This window comes from Ctenopharyngodon idella, chromosome 5 (genome assembly GCF_019924925.1).
Source record: "Ctenopharyngodon idella isolate HZGC_01 chromosome 5, HZGC01, whole genome shotgun sequence".
In the NCBI taxonomy this organism is placed as follows: domain Eukaryota; kingdom Metazoa; phylum Chordata; class Actinopteri; order Cypriniformes; family Xenocyprididae; genus Ctenopharyngodon; species Ctenopharyngodon idella.
In genome coordinates this window covers 17,957,028-17,975,832 of record NC_067224.1, presented here as the reverse complement: position 1 = coordinate 17,975,832, position 18,805 = coordinate 17,957,028, and the positions used below count along the sequence as shown (strand labels likewise).

Genomic DNA, 18,805 nt, shown 5'->3' with positions numbered 1-18,805 from the left:
ATTTCCGCCCTTAAGTCTGCAGCCAGCCCCTATTGCATTTATTTGAAAAAAAAAAAAAAAAAAATGGCGGTGTCGGCAGATGTACATACAAGCAAAGATGTGTTTAAATGTAAGTAGTTTCAAGCTTGTTTTTGTTTTAAACTTTGTTCTTCTTAATATCCTCCTCCTTTGTCTCTGTAACAGATATCTGTTGTACATACGCCAGCTCCTCAAACATTAACCAAAGTAAAACAAGTAAATACATTTTCTTTTCAAATTACTTTACAAATCTATAAATAATTTTCATTCATTTGCTGAGAGCGCATTGATGCTGCCGTGAACGCTTAGCATAGCAACGTGATACTATACAGTCGAGAAAGAAAGTGTGCGTGTAACAATATATTAGATCTGTGCAGCTCTTAAAGTGACAGCAGCCTAATAAACCTGCTTCAATCTATGTCCTTAAAGGGGTCATGAAATTTTATAATGTTTCCTGAGGTGCACTTATAATGTTAATATGATTTTTACATCAAAAAATTGTCATAATTTAGAAATAAATGGCTATTTTCTACCCTGATTTTAGCCCTCTGATTTGAACGCTCTGCAGTGAGACTGCAGTGTCCAGATAAACTCGCGCTGCGTGATCGACAGCTTCAGCCATTATAAAGAGAGCGTTCTTTGCTCAACTGTCATTACCAGTTTAAAAATGAAATACATTACTTACAGTTTGTGGGGTCCTTGCTGATTCCATAACAGTTGATTCCTGATCTTTGAGCAAATGTTTTTAGGCAAAGCCAGTATCGTATTGCGACTTGTTCTCAAAACAGTCGCTGGTAAAATGTACAGTACAAACATGTAAGTCAGCACTGATATGACTAGGACGTTCGTTAAAAATAAACTGAATCCATTTTTCTCTGACATCGGGATCCTTCGGCAGCTTATGCAAAGATGATGATTTTCCACAACCAGGAACAGCACAATGTCTGCGTGGAATGCAATCTTGTTATTATTACAATCTTATCGTAAACAACTAGGCCTACTTTAAATCCACTCGCTGCTCATCTACTGAACATCAGTGGGCGGGGACAACGATGTAATGATGTAAAAGTAGGTGTTGTTGTCTTGCTCCAGAGGCAGTCGTATGCAAATGATTGTGCCCCTGTGACGTCACATGCCACCTCTGTTCTAAACGAAGCTTTTTTACAGCTTGATTACAAAAAGAATGTGAAACATGTATGTTGGTTGTATAATAATTTTTCATTTTTTAAATATAATTAAATATAATTTAAATTTATTTTACAAACTTAAAGCATTATTGTATAGCATATCGAATAACGCATTATTTAACGAGTTACTGCATATCACATTTTTCTTCAATATTGTGTAGCCCTATTCAGAGGGTATCATTTGTAGCATGTGGCTGTGCTCACAATGTGATAACTTATCAGTATGATGTGATATTGTAGTCTATTTCTGATCAGTCAATATTATTTTACACAGGATGTCAAAATAAAAAGGCTTACAAAACCTTTCACAGGAGGAATAAATTAGAAGCATATATTTTGTTGGCCCATAGTAAACCTGACCCATAGTAAAGTGTATTTTAGGGCCATTGTGTGTCACCATGCGTCACAGCCCTGACGCTGTTTAGCTTTCAAATGTATGGGTCAAAACATCACTAGCTATCACTAAACTGGAACCTGTTTTACTTCAATGTGTACGCTACCATTTAAAAGTTTGTTGTCAGTAAGTTTTTAAATGTTTTTGAAAGAAGTCTCATATTATGCTCACCAAGGCTACATTAATATGATCAAAAGTACAGTAATATTCTGAAATATTATTACAATTTAAAATAACTATTTTCTATTTGAATATACTTTAAAATGTAATTTATTCCTGTGATGTCAAAGTTGAATTTTCAGCAGCAATTACTCCAGTCTTCAGTGCTTCAGTGTCACATGATCCTTCAGAAATCATTCTAATATGCTGATTTGCTGCTCAAGAAACAGTTTTTGTCAATGTTAAAAACAGCTGTGCTGCTTAATATTTTAGTGAAAACCGTGATATATTTTTTGCAGGATTTTTTGATAGAAACTTCAAAAGAACAGCTTTTTATTTAAAAAAGAAATCTTTTGTAAAATTTAAAATGCCTGTACTGTCACATGTATCATGTATCTTTGTTGAATAGAAGTATTAATTTCTTAAAAAAAAAAAAAAAAATGGTGGGGCGGTGGGGGGTAATCTTATTGATCTTATTGATCCTAGACTCTTGTAGCGTATGTTAACCAGGCATATTGTGTGCATGGCTAGCACATTTTCAGTTGTGAGGGTTGGGACTTGTTTTGCTGTCAAGACACAGAGAGCAGTTAAATGCATTAGCGGCCATTTGTATCACTGGGAACTTGACCCACATCTGATGAAAGCATGAAAGAATGTGAGGGAGTATTGCAGTGTGCATTGTTCTGAGATGAGGACATTTTTTTCACTTCTCAATATAATAGTTCAAAATTCTGTGCAGTTTGTCTGTTGACAGGATGATAAAATTGTAAAATCAGAGCAAAGTGTGCAAGTTAATGAATTAAAGGGTTAGTTCACTTTCAAATGAAAATTACCCCAAGCTTTACTCACTCTAAAGCCATCCTAGGTGTATATGACATTCTTCTTTCTGATAAACACATTTGGAGAAATAGTAATAAATATCCTGATGCATCCAAGCTTTGTAATGGCAGTGAGTGATACCAACGAGTATGAAGCTGAAGAAAGTGCTTCCATCCACATCCATCCATCATAAACGTGTACTCCACACGGCTCCGGGGGGTTAATAAAGGCCTTCTGAAGTGAATCGATGCGTTTGTGTAAAAAAAAAAAAAAAAAAAAAATCCATATTTAACAAGTTATGAAGTAAAATATCTAGCTTCCACCAGACCGCCTTCCGTATTCAAATTACGAAGAAAGTGTAAAACTCTTCCAGTTTAAAAGCTTACGCTATGTCCTACGCCTTCCCTATTCAACTTACGGAAAAAGCTTAACTGACGCGACACCAGTTTACACCTTCTTCATAACCTGAATACGGAAGGTGGTGTTAAATGTGGATTTTTTTTTTTTTTTTTACACAAATGCATTGCTTTGCTTCAGAAGGCCTTTTATTAACCCCCCAGAGCCGTGTGGAGTATGTTTATGATGGATGGATGGAGGCACTTTCTTCAGCTCGTACTCATGACCCCTGTTCACTGCTATTATAAAGCTTGTATGCGTCAGGATATTTATTAATATTTCTCCAATTGTGTTCATCAGAAAGAAGAAAGTCATATACACCTACTGTAGGATGGCATGAGGGTGAGTAAAGCTTGGGGTAATTATAACTTTAAAAGTGAACTAATCCTTTAATGAATCAATTGTTACACATCCTGACTTTCCTAGCAGCACAGTTTTGGCCATGACTTTGTTGCAAAGCCTCTGTTCTGGGAACCCTGTCGTGTTGGATCAGGATTATAAGGCTGGTCACTAATCTGCTTGTTAGTAAGGGAGTAACATGTCATCCCTGTGTTCCACGGAGACGTCAGGACAGGAGTCACCGCTAGAGGCCCACAGGTTTCACTACATATCTGATGCCTGCTGTGCAGGATTTTAACAATTAAAACAGCAATTTAGTGTGGTGGTTTTGGTAAAAGCATTTTGCTTGTTTTTTTGTAGTCCAGTAAAGTGAAGATGTTACTAGCCTTAATATATTCTCAGACTTCATTACACCTGGCAAGTTCTAGCTTTTGGAATCCATACAGTCAAATGTTTTCATTATTTTTTATAACCACGTGTTTGCTTTTGTCCATTTCATTTTAATTAAATCTAATAATCACAATAATTTCTAATTAATTTCTACTAAAGATTTATCTAATTTTTATTTTATTTTATTTTTATTTAATTACATTTTATATACTACCATTCAAAGGTTTTTTATTTACTTGTTCATTTAAATAATTTATTGTAATAATATTTTACAAAATTACTATTTTAACTGTATTTTTGATTTTTAGACTTCTATTAAAAACATGAAAAATCTTACTAACCCCAAACATTTTTGAATAGTAGTGCACACAAGACACAATGAAGTAATTCATAAAAAAAAAAAAAAAAAAAAAAAAACTTTTTTTTTTTTTTGCACTAGTTTACTCAGATTTTTACAGCAATGCCCCCAGCATACCTTTGTGGCCTCCTGGGGTCCTGGGACCTCAAATTGAAAACCCTTCGTCTCTAGTTTTTATACAGCTGTGAACTGATCTGCATAATTTATATAATTGTATGTCAATTATATATCTATTGGACTGTTGTTGCAGCTGACAAACATAACTTCTTACACAATCCCAAACCCTTTCCAGTACTGTGACTGGGAAACTTTGTACCTGCTGACTTAAGCAAACAGAGCATGGGTTATTTTAGATAGGGGGGCCTAGTTGTGAAACTTTTTCCATGTCTAACTTTGTCATTGTGTAATTCCCTAAACCTCATTAGTCACAACAGTTTTGAGTGAGTAACATGTCTATCATACATTTGAGAATGCGGTTAATTAGTCTTCTATTGTCGTCTTTTTAGGAGCTTATATTTCTCATTCAAGATTAGAGACTTTTTTAGAGTTTACTTTAGTGCTACAGTAGCATTTTTTCCATTCTCATCTTTCCAGGTTATACTGTTGATACTTGTCTGCTTTGTCTGCCAAGTCTGGAAAATTGGAAATCATAAATCTTTATATAAAAATAGGGTAAAGTTAGTGTTGTTATCATAATTCCATTCACTGAAATAGTCATTTTAATTTACTATACAATGCCATTTTAAGGCAGGTCAGTTAATTCGGTGGCCATCTTAATGCCTCTGGCCAAGTATATCTCCTGTTCACTTGAATGGAGAAAGACAGAACTCTCCAAAACTGGTTTATCAAGATTATGTTTCAATAATATACACTAGTTTGGGGTAAGTAAGTTTTTTATTTTTTGTTTTTTTGAAAGAAGTTAATACTTTTATTCAGCAAGAATGCATCGAATTGATCAAAAGTAACAGTACATTTTTATTGTTACAAAAGATTTACATTTAAAATAAATGCTGTTCTTTTGAACTTTAAATTCATCAGTGTTAATTTTGATAGCAAATTCTGATTTAGTTTTAGTCATAGTCTTTTGACTAAAATGCGATTTAGTTTTAGTCATATTTTAGTCATTGGAAATTATTTTAGTTTTAGTATAGATTTAGTCGACTAAAATCTAATTTAGTTAAATTGTAATGCATTAAGTAAGCATTTCTCTAACAATACACAGATCCAATACACTGATATACGTCTGATATTCTCCAAACTTATGTTCACTTAAGACAACCAACTGCACTTTACTTATAGGCTAGTTTTTGTTTAAAATTTTAATTAGATTTGATTTTAAGTTTTTCTGCTTTCATTTGGTGTCGTCTTTTAGTTTTTGCTTTTAAACGTCTATATAGTTTTTTACGTTCATTTCAAGTAATGAAGATTTTTTTATGGTTTTAGGTTTAGTTATTATAACTATAATAACCCTTATACTTGTAAAATATATAGAATAATTTGTCAAATAATGTTCTTAGATACAGTAGTTTACTATGAATTAAATAGAAATTAAATTAAATTTCTCGCGGTTAGATCAGCACGTTACACTTCAAATGTGCGCATCTTCCACACGGGACAGCAGTCCTGACTGGATATCTTCCCAAATCGTCCCTCTTTATCATCTTCATCTCATTTTTATTCGTTGACGAAAATTAGAGTCGATTTTAGTCATAGTTTTAGTTATTCAAAACGCATTTTTATTTAGTCATCGTCTCGTTTTCGTCCGTGAAAAAATGTCGTTGACGGAAATTATGATGACAAAATTAACACTGCATCAAAGAAGACAAAAAAACACTTATTTTAAATTAAGCATGCAGCACACAGACTCTGTTTTGTACAGGTAAGGGTTTTCAGTTCAGTAGCATGCCAGACGCATACAATCAGAAAAATAAGTGAAAAGTCATGTAAGTGAATATTGACCTCTGTGCCTCAGTCCTGTTTGTCTGACAGTAAACTGCAAGTCTAAATAGATATTTTTGGTCCATTGCTTTGTTCCTTCCCCAGCTGAAGCAATATTATCCCACAGTGTGTTCTCGGTACAGTTTCACTATCAGAACACTCACCTCAAGACTAGTAACGCTGTTTTAAACTGCTTTTTTTAAAAGTATGCACAGTATGTTAAAACTGTTTAAGCAACATATTAGTCAAAGCTGTTTATTATGAGTCGTGGCCAGTCTGGAGCAGAGCTTTGAATGTTTCTTTCAGTTTGAACCCCTGCAGCCTAACAATCACAGGAAAGCATCGCCTGAATGCTGTACACAGTCAGATCTCTCATAGACAGTGTAACAGACGGCTACATTGTTTGGTAGAGAGCAGCGGGGATGGGGAGAGGTGTGCACAACAGCCGGATACTCCTCTTCTGATCTGGCCTGCCACATATCCTGATACAGCAACAAATAAGTTCTTTTGACAAACAAGTTTAAAGTGCTTACTCACAGGAAATGAAGACTCTAGTCAGATCAGTGCCAAGCCACCCTATTGCTGCATTCACACGGGGCGTTGGCATTAACGCTTCTCATTTACTTTGAATGGGTGGCGTCACGCGTTGCCGAACTGAATTGTGGGTTCCGTCGCATCGCTTCACTTGCGTCGCTTCACTCCACTTGAGTCGATTCACTCGCGTCGCTTCACTCGTGTTGCTCGCAGCAGAAGTTGAAAATTTCTCAACTTTTCAAGCGCCAATGCAGGCGTCAGCCAATCAGATCGCTTTATGAAAATACCCTAGAGCAGTGTTAGCCAATTGCGTTCATGCAACACTGGAAAGTAATGTGATTGGCTGTTGTCACTATGATGGTCACGTCAGCACCGAGCTTTAGACATGCCCTCCGTCAAGCGTTGACGCCGACGCCCCGTGTGAATGCAGCGTAATGGTGGCTGCCATGTTGTGGTCACATGACCAATTTGATACTTCCAAGGGGTCAAGTTTTGGTTGGTTAGCATAGTCTAGTTAGCCTTTTCTGGTACTGTAGTCTAATAAACATCTTTCTTCATTGATGGCCATTCAGAACACATTTTTGTAAGCAATGGGTATATCATTTTTAAAATAATAATAGTGGTCATGACCTAGAAGTGTGTCATCTTTTCTCATAGGGTCTGTTGGCAGAGAAGAAAAAAAATGTTAAATGTGAATAATGATGTATAATTTACCATTTAATGTTTGCATTTAAGGACAGAAATATTGTTGTTGTATACTTTTGTACAATAAACATAGGTAGCTTGCTGAGTTTGATGAACTGGAGCAAAACCAGTTAAGAACCATGTGTATTAGATGTTATACCTTTGCCAGAAAGGCTGGCGGGGTTTTAAAAGCTTGAAATTGACTTATTTTTCCCTTTTACATCACAGCTTAATAATGAATACATTAATCACGGGTGACAAATTGATCTGCAAGTAGGGCATTTCTACAATGGGCCGTTTCACTGATCCATTATCAGTGCTGTTTATATAAAGTTCAAGACCTCTGTCAAATTAACCAGTGAAATATAAAATTAATGCAGTTCGCGGTTCGCATGCAGTGTGAGCGCTAACCGTGCCTGAGCACAGAACAGCTGCTACTTTTGTGTGTACTACTGTCAACATTATGACAGCAAACATCTTTTTTACTACTCTGATAGTACACTTATCAATTCATGTAATTAATTCGAGTGTATTTAGGTTTATAATGGGTCTGCTTCTCACCTTTGATAAACAGGAATTGTAGTTTGCGAGGAAGGCTGCAAATTCCTCCATTAACATCAGCTGCCTTTGTAATCCTCTGATACGTGCAAGTGAAACTCGATTATCATAAATGATAATATATATTAGGCTGTATCTTAGCGAAAGTGCATTTCTTCCTGTTTTCCTCAATTCAAAAAGTTGCATCATATATGACGCAAGCGTGCTCCAGCCAGAGTGCAGGCCAGCGGGGGAGTGGGGAGGGGGGATAATCACGCTCGGGCTCGGTTCAAGGCAACTGTGCCTAGTGTGAGTACACCCTAAGTGTCCCCAACCAAGCAAGCCAGAGATGACAGTGGCAAGGAACCCAAACTCCATCAGGTGACAGAATGTAAATACATTTTCTGCTTTGAAAGGCACAATTTTATTGGCAAATACTCAATTTCGCCTCTTTTATAGCAAGCTGTCATATACATATCGATTGTTTAACCTGAAATAGTTAATTTTCCTGTTATTCTTCCGACATATTCATTATATATTGCTCTGAAACTGTTCTGTCACAATCTTGGTTAGATATCACTGATGCAATCTCATGTACAAGTGTGATTTTGAGGCACTCTAGCAGATGGGCTGTGTTGAAACAGGGCAGGTTTTGTGGGAGGCTGGGGAATTGCTGACACATGTCTGGGCAGAATGTTTTCTTTGCCATTGCCATGTTGTCTTTAATTAAATAAACCTAAAGAGCTGGATGGACATGCAAGGAATGTCATCTTTTGGCTCATTTAAAGAAAGCATCAAATATCAGAGAGGGTTTCTTTGATCAAAAATATCAACATATTATATACCACTACGGGCATAATAAAAGCAAGTACCTCCTCATCGATTGTGTTGTACCTAAGCGTGCCTGTGACCTCACCTATGACCCCAGAATTGATCAACTCTTGACTATGCTAATGAACTCAGTTAAGCCACCCAACTCAAGAGTGACTTAGTAGATGATTAACTAAAGGTTTGCAAACAACAGCAAAGTCTTGGCATTTTAACTGATTCACTGCATAGTTTAACTTTCTTCAGTGTATTAGCGTAAGGTTTCTTACCTAACCAGCTCTGTTAGTTCTAACACTGATTATAGACCCTTATACTTAAAGGGATAGTTCACCCAAAAATGAAAATTTGATGTTTATCTGCTTACCCCCAGGGCATCCAAGATCTGGGTGACTTTGTTTCTTCAGTAGAACACAAATTATGATTTTTAACTCCAACCGTTGCGGTCTGTTAGTTGTATAATGCTTGTCAATGGTAACTCCATCTATCAAAAAAACATGCACAGACAAATCCAAATTAAACCCTGCGGCTCGTGACGACACATTGATGTCCTAAGACACGAAACCATCGGTTTGTGTGAGAAACCCAACAATATTTATATCATTTTTCACCTCTAAAACACCACTATGTCCAACTGCCTTGAGCATCCGGTGTGTGAGGTCTGAAAACGCGTTCTGATGACGGAAGTGATGTCTCGCGCATATACTTCAATGAGTGCGACACATCACTTCCATTGTCAGACCTCACACACCGAATGCGCAAGGCAGTTGGACATAGTGGTGTTTTAGAGGTAAAAAATTAAAAGTTGGAGTTAAAAATCATCATTTGTGTTCTACTGAAGAAACAAAGTCACCTACATCTTGGATGCCCTGGGGGTAAGCAGATAAACATCAAATTTTCATTTTTGGGTGAACTATCCCTTTAAGTATAAATAAATAAGTAAAACAGATGACCTCTGATTTACAGATATTGGATCTTTTTAAATGCCCCTCTCATGCTTTTTCGGATATTACATACATTATATAGCTTGTGAATATAAAAGGTCTGCAAAGCTTCGAAGATCAAAATGGATAATAAATGGAGTTATAAAAAGAAAGCCTGAAACGAGTCGTCAGTAATTCCAGTCTTACTTCCTGCACTCACCTACATAGTTTTGTAATAAATTTGCATAATATTGGCCTATGGTCTTCATTGGCTTCCCGGGAACAACGTCTACTTTGACCCGCACACAATCGCTTTAGTTGTAGCTGAGGCCTCGGAGAGTATGGTTCGTATTGTCGACATGTCAAGAAAACGCTGTTTTCTTGCTGCGAAAGCAAATACATTGCATGCACTTCCAAAGGACAAGGACTCATGTTTGAATTGATACTGTAAACCCAATGCTATTGTTACTGTCCATATCACTGTGTGTACAAGGAAGCCTCCGGAGCTGAAATTCAGATATAGTAAAGGCTGTTTCGTTTCCGTCACATGCTGTAAGCGGTAGATCAATCACAACAGACTGGGCCATCTGACCAATCAGAGCAGAGTAGGCTCTCGGAAAGGAGTGGTTTAGAGAAACCGAATCCTTCATCGAGCTGTTTCAGACACTGTGAAAAAAGAGGTGATGCTGCAATGTACATTGTGAGAAAATCATCTTGGATGCATGTAATCCTGTTGTAATAGACCCCCATACAAAATGGGACCTAAAATAGCATAATGGGGGCACTTTAAATATAGACGTCTCCATATTTGTGAGCTGAAGGCAGGACACTTAGCTGTCAGTTGGTTGGGCAGCTCTACAGGGCCCAATGCCAGATTCCCTCACTGGCAAGAGAAAAGATATGCCAGTGTAGGTGCCATGACAATATAGCTTTCTCTGAACATGTCAAAGGTCACTTTTGTCAGCTGGTTACTGACTAGCAATCAGTTTGGAATGTAGTTTCTTGTGCTGAATAATCCAGGTGAATTTCAGTGATTCAGTGATCTGGAAAACTGAACAGTGAAGTGGATGCATCCTTAATGAGACTGCAGGCTAATAAACTAGTCCATAATGCAGCTATATTATAACTATAATTTTCAGTTATTATTGCACATTAAAAACCTAATAATATTTTTGTTTAACCTTTTTTTTTTTTTTTTTTTTGAAAGAAAACAAGGTTTAATTAAAATTTTTAAATATATACACATAGATAAGGCTGCTTATGCTCACCAAGGCTTCATTTATTTAATTAAAAAAAAAAAAAAAAGTGAAATATTATTACAATGTAAAATAACTTCTATCTTCTGATTTAATAAAATTTAAAAATGTCATTTATTCATGTGATGACAAAGCTGAATTTTCAGTTCCTATGTTAACAACTCGGAGGATGAAGGGTGACTGTAGTAACGTAACCTTAATATTAAATCTTCGTGACAGAAAAGCCACCAGGCTTTTATGTAGAAAACACAAGTTTTGCCAGTGGGTCAGAGTTGGACTGGTTAGCATGGTCTAGTTAGCCCCTGCTGGTAGTCACGTGGCATTTACAGCTCAGGTTATTGCCCCAAAAAGTTTTACACAAGGCAAATAACTCATTGAGAGGAATTGGAATACTGACAGATAACTTCTCCAGGTGACTTGTTGGGTTTGCCAAAGAAATGAGAGAACGTCACACAAACAGGTTGTGGTCCTCTTGGTTTCACTTTTTGGGGGAACTGAGATTTTGTCATTTGGGTGTGCTTGAGGAACTCTTACATCTGAAATTAATATTAATAATTAAGATTTGCAGTATATCCGAAGGACAAACTAATTGTTTTTGCTGTTAGAACGGAAGCTCTGTGAGATCTCAGTTATCTATTAAGGCCGGCAAGTTTTTTCGGTGTGTTCCACACGTTGGCTCTAGACGGACACCGTCTGGGATTTTCTGACCGATTCAGCATGTTGAATCCGCGTCGGGCCGTCGGTGAAAGAACTCTGAACGGCTGTTTAGCTTATGCCCGGTTCAGACTACACGATTTTAGCCCGATTTTGCCACGATCTGTTAGGGTGTCGTGGGGATTCGTAAACGACATTGGCCATCGGTACGCAAGATTTGATCATTTCAGCTCGTGTAGTGTGTCATAGTGGACGACAACCGATGCTGCGTCTGCGATGCTTCACGACATCACGACAGAAAGACTAGCATGTTTACATTTTTTTCGGTCATCCACGACATGTGTGACACTGGCCAATAGAAGCACAGAAGCGTGAAAACACATGCTTTTAAACATGCAGAAAGAGATGAAAGAGAAATGAAATAAAAGAGAGACAATAGTATTGTTCCTGCTAGGTAGAATTTTGCAATGCAGTAAATGTTTGTGAAGCTATGGCAACAATACTCCTGCATTTATGATGTTTCCTCGAGGGTGAAAAAAGGTAAATAAAACATGTTACCTCAGTTGTCTTTGTTTCTTGTCGACGACATGACAAGATTTTAGGAGTCAAAATCGTATAATGTGACACAGTGACTATCGTAACCGAAAAAATATTGTGTAGTCTGAACCCGGCATTAGCGAACGAGTCATTGCATGAGAATAAAAGCGAAAGTGATGAAAGCAAGCAAAGAAGTCAAGATGGTACAGCCAGAAGGCTGTTATAATTTTACATCATCTTACCCGAGCATTCGAATTCACGAATATTTTCATAATAACATGAGCCGACTGGAATGAAGAAAGTGATCAGCGTGATTGATATTTAAAATGGTAAGGAAGCGCTGCTTTGTTAATGGGCTGAATATCTGCAGTCCTAGTTTCAGGTTCCCTTTTTTGAATGACGAGAATAGACAATTTATATCTGCTGATATAGACAGATATTTCCTTACACACAGGCGCAGAATGCATGTGCTAGCTGACAGTCGCCTTGGTGTGTTCAAGCACAGCTTTTTGGCCAAGATGAAGCCGACGAGAGGCGACAACACAGTCGGCTTTCGTCGTTGCTAGTTTGATGTCGTCTTGGTTTGTCCCGGGCTTTAAACTGCTAGTGAACTGTAGTGAACTGTAGTCTGGTATACATTTTTTAGGCATGTCCTAATTGCTACATTTTTACTTCTTTTATAATTTTAAAAATAGCATTAACTCATGTTTAATGATGCTTTATTTATGAAGTGAACACTTTATAAAGTGTTTATTAATCGATTGAGTGCCCAAGTTCCATTTTATTTAACCCTTCTTCTTCTGTAATTCATTTAAAGGTTTAACCTGTAATTTTTAAAGCAGCTCACTCGTTTTCCTGAAGAAATCTCCGTTTTGGAAGTATATTCAATAAATAATGCATGTTAAAAGCATGTTGCTGTCATTTGAAAGTGTTGATTTGATACTGTAGTGAAAAACCTGGTAGTTAAGCGTTTACTATCAGTGTATTAAATTTCAGTATGTGGTCTTTGTGTGAGTAGCTGAAACTCTAACCTTTTGATTTCAGATGGATGGAGGCCTGCCTGGAGGAGCAGCTGCCTCCTACCACAGAACTGGAGAACGGCTTGAGGAATGGTGTCTACCTTGGCAAACTGGCCACGTTTTTTGCTCCGCAGTTGGTGTCAGAGAAGAAGATTTATGACAGGGACCAATCTCGTTATAAGGTACTGATTTTCTGAGGTTTTTCTTGCTTTTAGATATTGTTTAACTCAGCACACAAATGCGGTATGTTACCCTACATTCACACAGACACTCCTAAAAAGTACATTTTGTAAGTCACACCTGTTAGTAAATATAGATGTCAGTTCCAAACACTGACTGTGAACATAGCCAGTATGTCACAGTGCTTTGTCAGGATGTGCCTTTTCCTTAATGCAACACAGACATCCTCACATCCTGAATGTCTCATTCCCATGGGAGAAGAAATAACAGAAGGGGGAATTCAGATTGAATTGTGCCCACTGATAGTGTTGTTTATTTGCACATGCTGTTTGCATTGTTTTAGTGCCCAGTTCACTAAAGAAATTATGCAAATCAGGTAATGATGCAAACACAACCAAAATGTTTGGGCTGAATTCAATTTGCACGGCACAGCATGCAGAGGTGGCATGTTTGTGCTGAAACTAATTACGTTTTTTTTTTTAGCACTATTTTAGAGCATTTAGCACCTGGTTAAATTGTGTGTAATAAATTGTGAGTAAATATCATTCAAAAGTTTGGTGTTAGTAAGTTTATATACAGTCAAACCAAAACTTATTCAGACACCTTGAACATTTCATTCCTTAATACAGTTTATTCACTATAGTTTAAAAAAATGGTAATAAAATATGACAAGATCTCAGAGTTAAACTGTGTCAGAAAAAATTAATCTTAATTATGTCAGAAAACACTTAAGCAAAACATGGTCAGGTCAAAGTGTCTGAATAATTTTTGGTTCCAAATTTTTATGAATTTTACTGGTAGTCCACTGCTTGAAGAATTTTTCGGTATAATATGTCACAGTTTATATATATATATATATATATATATATATTGTGTTGGGTTTTTCTTAAAAAAGTATAATTTCTTAAAAAAAAAAAAAAAAAAATCTTACTGACCCCAAACGTTTAAACAGTTGCTTATTACCTCATTTCTGTTACACATATTACAAAGAAAACAGAAGGAGAAGACTCTTAAGATTTCCAAAGCAGCTTTATATAAAATTCAGTTTAAACAATATGTGTATTAATGTGTTACTGTTGTATTTATTTATTTTGTTTTGCACTTTCTCCAGCACTCAGGACTACATTTCAGACACACAGATAACACTGTGCAGTGGCTCAGAGCCATGGAGTCTGTTGGTTTGCCCAAGGTGAGGCACAAGTACACACTTTTAAAGAAACACACACACACACTGACGCATATCTTTGCCATCCTCTCTCTTTGAAGTAAACATTTATTACACTTGCATTTAAAGGAGTAACCAGTTGGAATCAAACTGTGTACTTAGTATTTTTTGTGGAAGCTCCAGTTGGTAAGGGGGTAAGGGGTTCATGGGGAAAAAAACAACCCCCAAATAAAAATAGGCCTAGCTATTATTATTTATAATAAAACTTTGCTTAAGCATTCACTGTAATAATTACTGCAATGCCATAATATCTGATCATACTTTTGAATTATCAAAGAGAGAACATACATTATTAATGCATTTACTGTCTAGGGTTGGCATCGTCTTTTGGCCCAACCCTATTACTGTCACTATTTCAGAATATTAGGCCTATAACTCCTGCATCGATTCAGTCTTCCACATATTTTGTAGCTTATAGAAACAAACAAATTTAAGGCATATAAACACTGACACTGCAAGGCAAACTGCACCTTATCTCGGCGTTTGACAGCGCATTTTGTGAATCGGAGGCTGTTTTTTGAAGTCCTTCAAACCTAGCGTCCTTCATAATACCTAGCGTATGCATTACCTAAAGTTCAGTCGATCGTAAAAAGTAATTTTAACAGAAGACTAAAAATGCTACATGGAAGATTTAAACATGGCTGTGATGAGTTGCTACTTTTCAGACATGAGCATCAGTGAGGTCAGGCATTGATTTGGGGTGTTGGGGGTCTGATTCACGGTTGCTATTCAGTCCATTCCAAAGGTGTTCAGTGGGGTTCAAGTCTGGATTTTGTGATGGCCAGTTCACAGACTCACTAAATCATTTCTATATGGATCTTGCTTAGTGCACATGGCCATTGTCGTGTTGGGACAAAAAAAGCCCTTCCCAAACTGTTGCAGTGTAGTTGGCAGCACACAATTCTTTAGAATGCAAAAAAAAGAGTTAGTTCACCCAAAAATGAACATTCTGTCATTATTTACTCACCCTCATGTCGTTCCAAACCTGAATGACTTTAAAATTATGTGGAACACAAAACAAGATATTTTGAAGAATGTTGAGAATCAAGCGTTCTTCAAAATAATGAGGGTAATGATGACATGATAAATGGTGAGTGATGACAGTGAGTAAACAAAGACAGGTGCATCCTAATTTGCATACTTACACACAATTCTATGATGTTTTTTAGTATAAAGTAGTGTGTTCACACTGAAAATTCCAAAAAGAAAAAGTACACTTTAAATACCAGGATGACGCACTTAATTAACCGAAAAAATACTTTTTGTGCGCCAAAAAAAACAAAAAAAACCCGACTTTATTCAACAATATCAATGATGGGCGATTTCAAAACACTGCTTCATGAAGCTTCAAAGCTTTACCAATCTTTTGTTTCGAATCAGTGGTTCGGAGCGTGTATCAAACTGCCAAAGTCACGTGATTTCAGTAAACGAGGCTTCGTTACGTCATAAGTGTTTCGAAATTTCAGTGGTTCATCACTGGGGGGCGTGACTTTGGCAGTTTGATACACGCTCCGAACCACTGATTCAAAACAAATGATTCGTAAATCTTCAAAGCTTCATGAAGTAGTGTTTTGAAATCGCTCATTACTAGATATTGTTGAATAAAGAACATAAAGAACATTGCTTCATAACGTTAAGGTTGAACCACTGTAGTCACATGAACGGTTTTAAATATGTTTTTAGTAGCTTTCTGGGCATCTGAAAGTGTTAATTGTCTTGCTGGCAATGCAGGCCTCACTGAGCCATCGGATTTTATCAAAAATATCTTAATTTGTGTTCCTAAGATAAACGAAGGTCTTAGGGGTGTGGAACGACATGAGGGTGAGTAATTAATGACAGAATTTTCATTTTTGGGTGAACTAACCCTTTAAACACACCTGAACCAGCTAATCAAGGTCTTACTAGACATACTAGAAACTTTCAGGCAGGTTTGTTGAGGCTGAGTTTGGACACCCCTGACTTAGTGCATAATTAATAGTTTATAAGTGCATAGTGTATTCGGGACACAACTAGAATTTTTAATTTTGTTTGAACTGCGCCTTTAAAGGCCTATTCCTTTATAATCTTGAGGTGTCCAAGGTATTATTTATATAAAAAAATTGCATTTTCTCTTTCAGATATTCTATCCTGAGACCACCGATGTATATGATCGCAAGAATATGCCCAAGGTGATCTACTGCATTCATGCGCTGAGGTATTATAGACCTTCTGATGTTTTTCTACTCCTCATTCTGTTCTTTCACTCAATATTGAAAAAGTGTTTACAAGCTGTGGACTGAAGAGGTTTGCTTGCTTTACCAGGTTTCATAACCTGAAATGATAAAAAATGGCGGTTACTTTGTGGTCATGGTTTCTCGATCTCTCAGTTATGACAACAGGGTTGCAGAGCATCAGCGTGTATGACTGCTGCTTCCTTTTGGCAGCCATTGTCATGGCAATCTTACCACTGAGAAAAGCAGCCATTTTTGTAGTAATGGTGTGACTAGGGGATGCCTGTGGTTAATCTACCCATCAGTCCCCCTGGTTAACTTCCTGTCTGTCTTAAGTCATTTCCTGTCACTGTTTCCTGACAATTCCTGTCAATATGCTCTAGATACAAAGCTCCTTTTCACACCTCTTCTGTTGTGCAGAGCATCCTCAGATCATTGACTTCCTGAGAGAAGTATTTTAGAACGTAAACACATCCGTCAAGTTAATGTTTTATGTTTTTATCTGCTTCATGGATAATCCACATTCAGTTTTTATGGCCTGCTGAGGATTGAATGCTCTGAAGTATGAACTCTGAGGTGTGATCCTACACTCTTATGATATCAGATTCCCACTCTCCCCTGCAGGAAGTGTATACTCAGAGATTAGCAGAGGTTTCTGTTTCCTGTTTGTCTGCCACCACTGAAAATGTGCCTTATACTGTCTGAAAGCAGTATTTTGTTTGTCCTACTGTAAATGTCTGCCTTTATAATCAAAGCTCATGGGAATATTGTTCATTGCTTATTCTTTTCATTCATAATACATTAGCCTATGGTCATTTATACGACTTGAAAATGTTAAAAATGTATACATTACCATTCAAAAGTTTTTTTTTTTCTACAAGGACACATTAAATTGATAAAAAGTGAATGTTACAAAAGGTTTCTGTTTCAAATAAATGCTGTTTTTGAACTTTCTATTCATCAAAAAAATCTTGAAAAGAATAAAAAAAAAAAATATATATATATATATATGTGTGTGTGTATATATATATATATATATATATATATATATTAATTGTAATAATATTATAGTCATTATTGTATTTTTGAGCATAAAATATTTATTTAAAAAATAGTTTTTCATTATATATATATATATATATATATATATATATAAAAGCTACAGACCCCAAACTTTTAAATTGTAGTGTACATAGAAGGAGGATCTTGAGCTGTATCATCCAGACAGGGTGGGCTCTTCTGACAAACCGCAACTCAGAACACCTTAGTAACCACATAGCAACACCCTGACAACCACCCGCAAGACCCTATAATTGTGATGGTGAGGTTTGCACAGGAAACACCACTTTGTCTATTTTCTCCAAAAAATTCATTTAGCATTCAGTTGTTCACATGTTTTATTTTATGCTAAGTTATTTATCAGAAAACCACTGAGTGAGAGCATAGAAAGCCATTCATGGTGAGTCATTTTAAATAGAAAGCCAAGTAATTATGCAACTCATAAGTTTTAATCATTTGGCAGCTAATGTGCACAGGGGAATGAGTCTAATGAATGACCACAGGAAGACTTCTTTTATGGTAAATGATTTATAGTGCTTCCTGCTCTCTCTTTCGCTCTCTCTCTCTTGTCTTGTGTGTGGGTTGCCTGGCTTCCTCCCTTTGCCTTGCACACGCTCTTCCTTCCTGACCCTGTAGTTGACTTGCTCAGTAAGACTATCACTGAGACTGTGCCCAGAGATGCCTCAGACATCGTATCACAATCAGCATATACTTCGCATAAGATAGTTGACATATTTTTTCCAAGATCATCAGTATTTAGGGTTAAAATATCTAATATAATATATAATAATAATAATAATAATATAATATAAAATAATGTTATATAAATTACAATTATAATATTATATAATACTTTTGCATTATGCCAAAAATCCAATTGTTGTCTGCATAGTCCTGTTATCAGTTTGGCTCTGAAGAATATAATCAAGCTTGTGACTCATATAGTGGCCTACATCTCTTACACCAGTTAAGCCACTTAACCTTTGGCCCTTCAGTAGTTAGGAGGATAAATTCACACCAGACTGTGTCTATCTCTCTGGCTATTGATGTAGGGGTCAAAGGTTAAGGGAAGGCACATTAAGTTTATCTCCCATGCTTAAACGCTCAGGTACACACCACCTTTAATAATTCATTACCCCTCTATTTGTCCTCAGTCAGTGAACA

The 18,805-nt window shown here is 36.5% G+C and overlaps 2 protein-coding genes across 2 annotated transcripts in view; one reads left to right on the top strand and one right to left on the bottom strand.

Annotated features, from left to right (window-relative positions):
- The window catches only part of poc5 (POC5 centriolar protein homolog (Chlamydomonas)), a 703,663-nt gene that overhangs the window by 72,409 nt on the left and 612,449 nt on the right, over positions 1–18,805 (bottom strand). The gene's annotated exons all lie outside the window — the stretch shown is intronic.
- iqgap2 (IQ motif containing GTPase activating protein 2) overlaps positions 1–18,805 on the top strand; it is a 61,705-nt gene that overhangs the window by 8,205 nt on the left and 34,695 nt on the right. Inside the window, exons 3-5 of the mRNA XM_051893430.1 lie at positions 12,993–13,149; positions 14,259–14,336; positions 16,490–16,566. Of these exons, the coding sequence (XP_051749390.1) occupies positions 12,993–13,149; positions 14,259–14,336; positions 16,490–16,566 (312 nt within the window). The remainder of the gene's footprint in view (positions 1–12,992; positions 13,150–14,258; positions 14,337–16,489; positions 16,567–18,805) is intronic.